We start from the raw sequence: 9,318 nt of genomic DNA on the forward strand, positions 1-9,318 counted from the left end.
CATGGTGATGATCACAAGAGCAAGCGGTTCTGGTTCTGGATCGGAAGGGTCGGGACCAAGCGAGACGGACATACGTGATTAGATAGAGATAGCAGTAGCAGAAGCTGTAAGAGAGATGATCCCAGAATGTTCGGAACTATCAAAACCAAACTAATCGCTCTGTTTGATGAGCGGTATGCTGCCGTTGCCAGTACGGCTGTCGCCGCCGCCACTATTGATGTTGATGCTACAACCTCATCTGGAGATAAGGGCATGCCTTATCAAGAGTTCAATAACACCAAGTCCTCGGATTTTGATGGTGTGAGAGACCTAATTACTGCAATGAGATTGATCTCGGATGTAGAGGGATGCTTCTACACTTGTGCCTGCCCAAAAAACCTAAAGTTTAGGTATGCATAGAATCTCCTACGTCATGGGCGAAGGATTGGTGGAACTTCATCACTAAGGATTACTCACCGGCGGAGAAGAGCACGGTGACCTAGGAACATTTTATAGAAAAGTTCATGGAGGAGTATGTACCCCCAGTGGAAAGGGAGTGACTAACGTAGGAGTTTTTTTCGCTGAAGCATACAACTGAAACGGTGATGGAAATCACCAAAATGTTCATAGAGAAAGCCTTGTTTTACCCCGAGTATGCATCCTCGGAACAAGTGAAGATTTCTAGGTATCTGAGTATACTCAAGAATTACATTAGGGAGTTTGTTGCAAATAATCACTGCAAGACCTTGGCGGAGATGCAAGATTATGCGAGGAGGAGATAAATAGAGTTGGAGATCCAACCAAAGGAAAAGTGACAGACTCCAACTCCAACTCAGCCGGCAACCAAAAAGTTCAAATCTACTGGTTCAAAGTTTGGATGTCATAAGGGACACACTTGCAATAAGTGCAGAAAGTTCCACGATGGTCCTTGTCGAACAGGATCGGGATGCCACAAGTGTGGCAACGAAGGGCACTACGCCCGGGACTGCTTTTAGAACTCGGTATGGTCATTATAAGTTTGTAGTGATGTCTTTCGGATTCACGAATGCACCCACCACATTCATGGACTTAATGAACCAAGTATGTAGAGCTATGCTTGATTGATCGGTAATCGTGTTTATCGAAGATATTTTGGTCTTTTCAAAGACCCATGAGCAACATAAAGAGCACCTAAGAGAGGTACTTGAGGTTCTAAGGAAGGATAAGCTATATGAAAAGTTTTACAAATGCTATTTGTAGTTATGAGAGGTCCAGTTCCATGGGCATATTGTTAATCAGGATGGTATTTTAATAGATCCAGCAAAGATAGAGGCAGTAATGCAATGGCCAGTCCCGATTACTCCCTCAGAAATTCGAATCATTTTGGGATTAGCCGGATATTATAGAAGATTCCTTCAAGACTTTACCAGCATTTCGGTACGCATGACCCGTCTAATGAAGAAAGGAGTCGTTTTTCGTTAGGGTCCTGAGCAATAATTCGCGTTTCAGACACTAAGGCAAAAATTTTGTGAAGCTCCAGTGTTATCCCTCCCAAAATGTGTTCATGAAAAGGTAGTTTACTACGATGCGTCAATCATGGGTTTTAGAGCCATCCTTATGCAGCGAGGCCGAGTAATCGCATATGCCTCCCGACAGTTGAAGCCTCACGAAGCTAATTACCTGACACACGATTTAGAATTAGGAGCAGTAGTCTTTTCCCTCAATATTTAGAGGCATTACCTGTACATAGTCCAGTGTACCATCTACACCGATCATAATAGCTTGAGATACCTAATGGATCAGCCCAACCAGAACATTAAACAATGTAGATGGTTGGATGTAGTAACATAGTACAACTATGAAATCCTTTACCACCTAGGTATGGCCAACATAGTAGCTGATGCATTATGTCTAAAGACAACCAGTACGCCAATGAAGGGTGTTTGTTTAAGAATGATAGTGATCACTCCAGTACCTGAGATGATCAAGCAAGCTCAGAATGAAGCAATCAAGGAAGAAAAATGGAAAAGCAGGAACTCGAAAGATGTACAGGGACTCAAAAAATACTAATGGATAGTAGATGTATTAACCAAGAGTGCCAACTTTGTGCATATCCAAGAAAGCTCCTCGGCTGAGAAGCTTGTAGAGATAAATATCAAGGAAGTAGTCTCTAGGAACAGAGTACGAGTCTCAATAGTTTCTGATAGAGATGTTTGTTTCACTTCTCGATTTTGGAGAGAGTTCCATGATGAGCTGGACACCCGATTACATATCAGCATAGCTTATCACCCTCAGACCAATGGGTAGAGCGAAAGGACTATTTAAACTCTTGAAGAAATGTTAAGGGCATGTGTGCTTGATTTATATGGGATCTGGGATATATATATATACCGCTAGCAGAATTCTCATACAACAACAAATACCATCCCAGTATCGGTAGACCTCTTTTGAGATGCTCTATGGAAGGAAGTATCGAACACCCATATGTTGGGGAGAAGTTGGCCAATGAGTCATGGGGAGCATGGTGTTGTGATCGAGACCACCGAACTTATTTAACAAGTACAAGAGAGACTGTAGACCACTCAGAGTCGGCAGAAGAGTTATGCGGATCGACAAAGATCGGATCTTGAATTCCTAGTAGGAGACTTAATTATACTTAAGGTTTCACCATGGACATGTGTCATCAGATTCTGGAAGAGGGGAAAGTCAGGGCCTAGGTTTATCAGACCCTTTCGAGTCATTGCTCGAGTGGGAAAGGTTGGTTATCGTTTGGATCTGCCAGAAGAACTCAATCAGATCCACAACACCTTCCACGTCTCCCAATTAAGGAAGTACGTTACGGATGAATCCACAATTGTACCTTTTGAAGACATTCACATAGACGAGAAACTAAACTACATTGAAAAGCCGGTAGCGATCTTGGATAAGAAAACGAAGACCTTGTAGAACAAGGTAATCAACCAAGTTAAGGTCCAATGACAACACCGAAAAGTATCGGAATGCACTTGGGAGCCAGAAGAAGAGATGAGGAGAAACTACCCAGAGTAATTTAGTTAGATTTCGGGGATGAAATCCTTGTAAGTGGGGAGAGTTGTAACACCCCATTTGTCCATAGCTATAGATTGTATTAAAAATACAAAATAAAAATATATTACTCTAGAGCCAAAATAATTTTCATAGACACGTAGAACATTGATACGATTTCCATAGATATAGACGCCTAAATTCGAATTTGTATGAAGCAGTTATGATTCTTTGAAGTTTTTCGATTAAACCGATGTGACTCAGTATATCGTAAAAAGTAAGTTTCAGATAGGTGGCTTATTAGTTTAAGCAACCTAAACGAAAGTCGTAGTACTCATTAAACCGAGAGCATGCATATAGAGAACGTCTAAATCTGACTTCATGAGAGGAAGTTATGATTTTTCTAAGATTCGACATAGTAGTGTACAACTCAAAAATCGAATTTTATATTGGTCGATTTTTAACCGGCACAATCTAAACGAGAATTGAAGATCTCATTAATAAGAGTTCAACGATATAAAAACAGTCGAAAACGGATACCGGATGAGAAAGTTATGCATTTTATACGAGATTTAACACTCTAAGCTTGTGTGAAAAACATGAAATCAAAATTAGCCGACGAAGTCTAACGAAAGTTGTAGACGTGTCAGTGCAAGCGTCACGCGTAGCTTGTGCCCGAAGCTAGCTATGTTGCCCTACCCCTTTTAGGACACGAGTCAGTCATCTAGAGGAGCCACCTCACCCATGTGCATGGTGCGCACAGGGCCTTGCGCGGCGTGCATATAGCTTTCTCCCATGTAGATAGAGTGCTCCATATAAGCTCCATCCTCCACACCCCTACATCCGATCCTCCCGAGTTCTACCCTTTTCTACCCTGTTTTTCCTTCGTTTCTGGCCTGCGACGAAGTCCTGCGCCACCCTTGAATACTCATCTGAGTAGTAGCCTTCGTGTAGGAGATCCCAAGTCAGTATTCTGCCTGCTTAGATCCCGGTTCTCATCAATTGCACTTTGTAAGTGAGCTACACTTACTCTTCCTCCGTGTAATTTACAATTGTAGTTATAAGTCTTTACTAGGAACCTATAAATAAGATTTATTAGTAATTCCAAGTTGTTATACTGATTGATCTACTAATAGGAAATGTGCCAAGAATGGTCACGTTGGCTTGGTTGTTGGATTTTAGAAAAGCTATACTCTGAAATGCTGTCTCCCAACTGTCTGGCCTGGTCGATACTTATTTGATAGAACTATCGATGTTCATTGGGATTAGTGTTAGCTCTATCATACATTACATTTTCCTTTTGAACTAATAAATTATAATAATATAGGTTAATCCTTGTTAAAGTGTTGGTAGTGAGCTAAACTGTCTAGTTGATTGTTAATCCTATGAGAATCTGTCAAGGTGAGTTCTTTTCACTATATTGTATACTCCAATATGTATCCTCTGTATGTTAGGATATAGCTACCCTGTAGTGTGAACTTAGGCAATTAGGCTAGGACAGTTAGTTTCATGTTATGTAGACTGTTGTTATATGTGTATGTTATTATATATGGAGTTGAGGGCAGACCAACCTTGAGCTAAAGTCCAATAGACTCGAGCGGAGTAGCTTTATGGTAAAGGCCAATGTGCAGTCCAGCTATATGCTATAGGAAAAGATAGGGCAGACCTAATGTATGTTGAAGGCCAGTATATGTATGCGTTGTATATGTGTTGTGGTATGGAATATTTTAAGGGAATTCACTAAGCCTCAGCTTACAGTTGTTGAATAACTGCTTTACAGGTTGTTCATCTGACTGTCGAAAGGCTCACGCATGATTGTATCGGCATCGAAGAATGAATAAAGTTTTATATACTTCCACTAAGATACTATTTTAATAATATATTGTAATGTTTTGGTAAGAATTATATTTTTAATAAATAAAAATGAAAAATGTGCCTTTGAAATTCGGGACGTTACACCTTTTAAGTAGTGTAGCAACCATTTCACTCCTTCCTAATGTTGTATTTGCGGATTTGACATGAATCTGCTCACAACTCCTAGTGCATGAATAATGTCTGGTCTAGTGCATACCATTGCATACATTAAACTACTCACTGTAGATTCATAGGGAACATTAGCCATGTAATCTCTATCTTCTTCTGTCTTTGGGTATTTCGTCTTTGTGTGTCTCAACTGACTCCCCACTGGTGTACTTCTGCATCTCACATCTACCATGCTGAACTTTTCTAGAACTTTCTTAATGTACTTCGCTTGTGAGATTTTTAGTGTACTGGTAACTCTGTCCTTGGCTATACTCATGCTCAATATTTGTTTAGCAGCCCCTAGGTCCTTCATCTCGAACTCACTGGCCAACTACTTCTTTAGCTTATTGATCTCCTGCATGTCGAATCCAACAATAAAAATGTGATCAACATATAACAATAAGATGATGTAAGAGGACTTGAATTTCTTTAAATAACAACAATGATCCATATCACATATATTGTACCCATTTCTCTGTATGAAGCTATCAAACTTCAAGTACCAGTGCCTTGGAGTCTGCTTCAAACCATACATACTTTTCTCTAATTTACACATAATATTTTCTTTTCCAACTGTGGGAAAACCATCTGGTTGTGCCATGTAGTTGTCTTCTTCAAGGTCACCATGGAGAAAAGTTGTTTTCACGTCTATTTGCTCTAGATAGAGATCTTCAAACGCCACAATTCCCAAAACCATTCTGATTGTAGTCATCTTCACAGCTAGAAAAAATATATCATTATAATCAGCCCCTTTCTACTGTTGGAATCCCTTGACCACCAACCTTGCCTTTTATTTCTTGGTTCCATCCATCTCATCCTTAACCCGAAACACCCACTTGTTTTGTAGTGCTTTCTTCCTTGTTGGGAGCTTGACCCAGGCCCAAGTATGATTCTTGTCAAGTGAGCTCAATTCTTCTTCCATAGCCTTCTTCCACTATATGGATTCTTTCGTCCTCAAGGATTCTAGATAAGACCTGACTGGAGGCCTTCATACTCCAGTAGATCTGGGGACAGTAGGATCTTTTGTTTATACACCTTGGTTCTCTGAACTACTATCATCCATGCTCCCACTATCTCCAGTTTCATCAGAGCTCCCACTTCTTCCTGAAATTTCACCTATCTCTAGATTACTGATAGGTTTTATAATGTCGTCATCTGAAGTTTCTTCTAACTCAACATTTTCTTCATTTTCTAGTTGTTTGTTACAATTAGAGCTCTTAGCAAGTCCATCCTTGTATATTGCAATCTCATTGAACACCACATCCCGACTTCTAATAACCCTTTTGTGCTTGTTATCCTAGAAGCGGTATCCCATGTCATCGAAACCATAAAGGTGCACTTCTTTGGATTTTCCTTTAGCTTGTCTCTTTAAGAGTCTTTGACTTTTACATAAGAGACACAACCAAAGGCCTTCATACATTTGAATGAAACCTCACGATCCTGCCATTCTACCTCTGGAATCTTGAACCCTATGGGGACTGAGAGTCCTCTATTAAGTATGCAGTTGTGTTGACCGCGTCTGCCCAGAACATCTTGGGCAAACCTGCATGCAGTCTCATGTTCTTCACCATTTCATTCAATGTTCTGTTCATCCTCTCAACTACTCCATTTTGCTGAGGTGTTTCTGGAACGGTCTTTTGCATCCTGATTCCATGTTCAACACAGAAATCAACAAATTATTTGCTACCATATTCGCCCCCATTATGGGATCTAAAACACTTTATTTTCAAGTTTGTTTCTATCTCCACCATCGCTTTCCATTTTCTTGAAATCCCTAAAAACTTCAAACTTCTGCTTCAAGAAATAAACCCAAACTTTCCTTATGCAGTCATCGATGAAAGTAGCATAATAGCTTGATCCTCCTACTGAAGCCATTGAGGTGGGACCATAAACATTTGAATGAACAAGCTCCAATTTCCCTGTTTTGGGTAGATGCCCCATCTTTGCGAAAGTGACCTTCTTCTGTTTACCTAGAACACATGGCTCACAAAAATCCATTGTCACGTTCTTTAGATCTCAAAGTCTTCCTTTAGAGGCAAGCATCTTCATTTGGATGCCCCAATTTCTTCAACATCATATGCCTCATTATAAAAAACTTCCACCATGTAAATTGTACACTGCTTCTGACCTCTGGAAATCACCAAGTTTCTTTGTCACCTTCCACTGGTGATCACCAAAAGTGTCATGGTGACCTTCATCATCAAGTTACCCCACTGATATCAACATTCTTTTCAAGTTCCAAATAAGCTTGACATTCTTCAAAGTCCACTTCATACCCAAAGTAGTCTTCAGTAGCACATCTCCAACACCTATACTATCTAGGCTCTTGTTGTCTGCTAGTCTGACCCTCCCTTCGTACCGCTTGAAATTATGCATTACTTCTTTGGAGTGACTAGCATGAAATAACACACCAAAATCCATGATCCAGAATTCAATTGAGTTTTCAACCGCACAGATAAGAGCATCTCCTTCAGATTCTGATGCAATGTTCATCTCATTCTTGCCTTTTTCTGCAAAGGCTTTATAAATTGATTATTGAAGTGAACCTTTTCTTTGCAGTTCCAACAAGTGATGTCCTTCCTGTTCTTCGATACACCTATCTGTTGGATTAGGTGTCTAAGCCCATAACTATAATTGTTATATAATTGACCAGATAGTAGCATGGTCCATTTGGGTTGCATTCACCGAAGCAATTTGATAGGAAGGATATTTGACAAAGAGGTTATTTGTGATTTATTGATATATTATAAGAATAATATATTAATTGAGAAATCATATTATTTAATTGGTATTGATCAAGAATTAATTTGTAATTAATTTAGTGATCAAAAGAGACTGATTAAATTAATAGGGGCTGATTATGTAAATCAGTGATACATATAGTTTGGGCTAATGATCCATGATTGATTAGTGATGGACTAAGCTTATGTGAGAGTCCATGAATTGATTGGTCCAAATGAATTATTGGATCAAAAGCCTAAGTGGATGGATTAGGGTTTACAAGTGACCCTTGGAATTCTACACTATATATGTAACCCCTAAGCCCTAAAATTGGATACACAAGTATTCTAAGAAGAGTATAGACGATTTTGGGTGTCTCCTAAACCTTTCTCATAATCCTCCATTTGTTCTTGGTGTTTTGTGAAACATTTGAGGCATCACACTTGAGGTGCTAAGCTCTTGTAAAGCCAAGTTCTACAAGATACAACAAAGAGGTAATCATCCAACTTGTTTTATGTTTCAATTATCAAAGTTGCATGCTAGTTAGGCTTCTTGCTTTGGAAAAATGAAATTGCAAGTATAATTAGAGAAAACTTAGATCCAAAGCATTAGGGTTGTATGTGCACCATAGGGATGTTATAGTGCTCAAAATCCATCACCATCTTCCTCGACTTTGATCTTCCTCTACCCCACTCCCTCTGTTGGACTTCCTTCCTCTTTCCTCAGTACTAAGAAGTCTGTTAGAGAATTCACCAGCACTTCATATGTACACATCCTCACCAAGGATTAAGTAGCGTATTCCTTCGAATGCCAGTTTGGCACCTCCAGCTGAGCTGCTGAGTGTTGTCATTATTCCTGACCAACTATCCGGCAATGATGATAATAGTAGCAATGCATGGACTTCATCTTCAAATTTAATCTCAATCGATGTCAACCTTGACAGGATTGAATTAAATTCATTAACATGATCAGCCACTGAGCCACCTTCCTTCATATTCAAATTTACTAATTACCGAATCAAGTGAACCTTATTCGTTGCTGAAGGTTTCTCGTACATGTTAGATAGCGCTTTGATCAACCCGTAATTTGTCTTCTCATTAACAATGTTGTAAGCAACATTCTCTGCCAATGATAGTCACACCACACCAAGTGCCTGCCGATTTAAAAAAACCCAATCTTCCTGCTTCATTTTTTCAGGTTTACTTTCGGACAATGGTTCATGTAAACTCTTCTAGTAGAGGTAGTCTTCAATTTTCATTTTCTAGAAACTGAAATCTTTTCCATTGAACTTGTCAATCTTAACTTTCCCGTCTTCATCTATAACTTTGATACCAGTTTGTTGGGTGACAACAAAACAAGTCAAGCACTTCAGACAAATATTAAAACAAACTTCGATGAACTCGTGAAAAACTTCTGAAAAACATAAATTAAAAGAACACAATATTTAATGTGGTTCGGTCAAGGTGACCTACGTCTACGGTCAAACAAGGGAGAGAGTATTTTATTAAATTTCTAGAACTATTACAAGCACTCAAAATCGTATCTCACTTTGAGCTCTCATAGAAATCTGGCAATTTACAATGATAGGGATAT

At 39.3% G+C, this 9,318-nt stretch overlaps 1 protein-coding gene across 1 annotated transcript; it reads right to left on the reverse strand.

The window, feature by feature from the left end:
• Positions 1-5,335: 5,335 nt before the first annotated feature.
• LOC145121499 (uncharacterized) lies at positions 5,336-8,719 on the reverse strand. Its single transcript, XM_079057236.1, has 6 exons — positions 8,506-8,719; positions 7,281-7,514; positions 7,101-7,196; positions 6,722-6,974; positions 6,548-6,648; positions 5,336-5,724 (listed from the first exon to the last, which is right to left on the reverse strand). Exons 1-6 carry the CDS (start codon positions 8,717-8,719, stop codon positions 5,336-5,338), a joined length of 1,287 nt encoding a protein of 428 aa, XP_078913362.1.
• Between the last annotated feature and the right edge of the window lie 599 nt (positions 8,720-9,318).

Source organism: Lactuca virosa, chromosome 6 (genome assembly GCF_052849685.1).
Source record: "Lactuca virosa cultivar CGN04683 chromosome 6, Lactuca_virosa_CGN04683_v6, whole genome shotgun sequence".
NCBI lineage: Eukaryota > Viridiplantae > Streptophyta > Magnoliopsida > Asterales > Asteraceae > Lactuca > Lactuca virosa.

Excerpts from the sequence above, each read along its gene's own strand:
- LOC145121499 (XM_079057236.1), bottom strand. The coding sequence starts at position 8,719 with ATGAAGGAAGGTGGCTCAGTGGCTGATCATGTTAATGAATTTAATTCA. Across the intron at positions 7,515-8,505 it reads AATACGCTACTTAATCCTTG|AAAAAGGCAAGAATGAGATG; the intron begins GTGAGGATGTGT and ends AAGCCTTTGCAG. Across the intron at positions 6,975-7,100 it reads GTACAATTTACATGGTGGAA|GTAAACAGAAGAAGGTCACT; the intron begins GTTTTTTATAAT and ends CATGTGTTCTAG.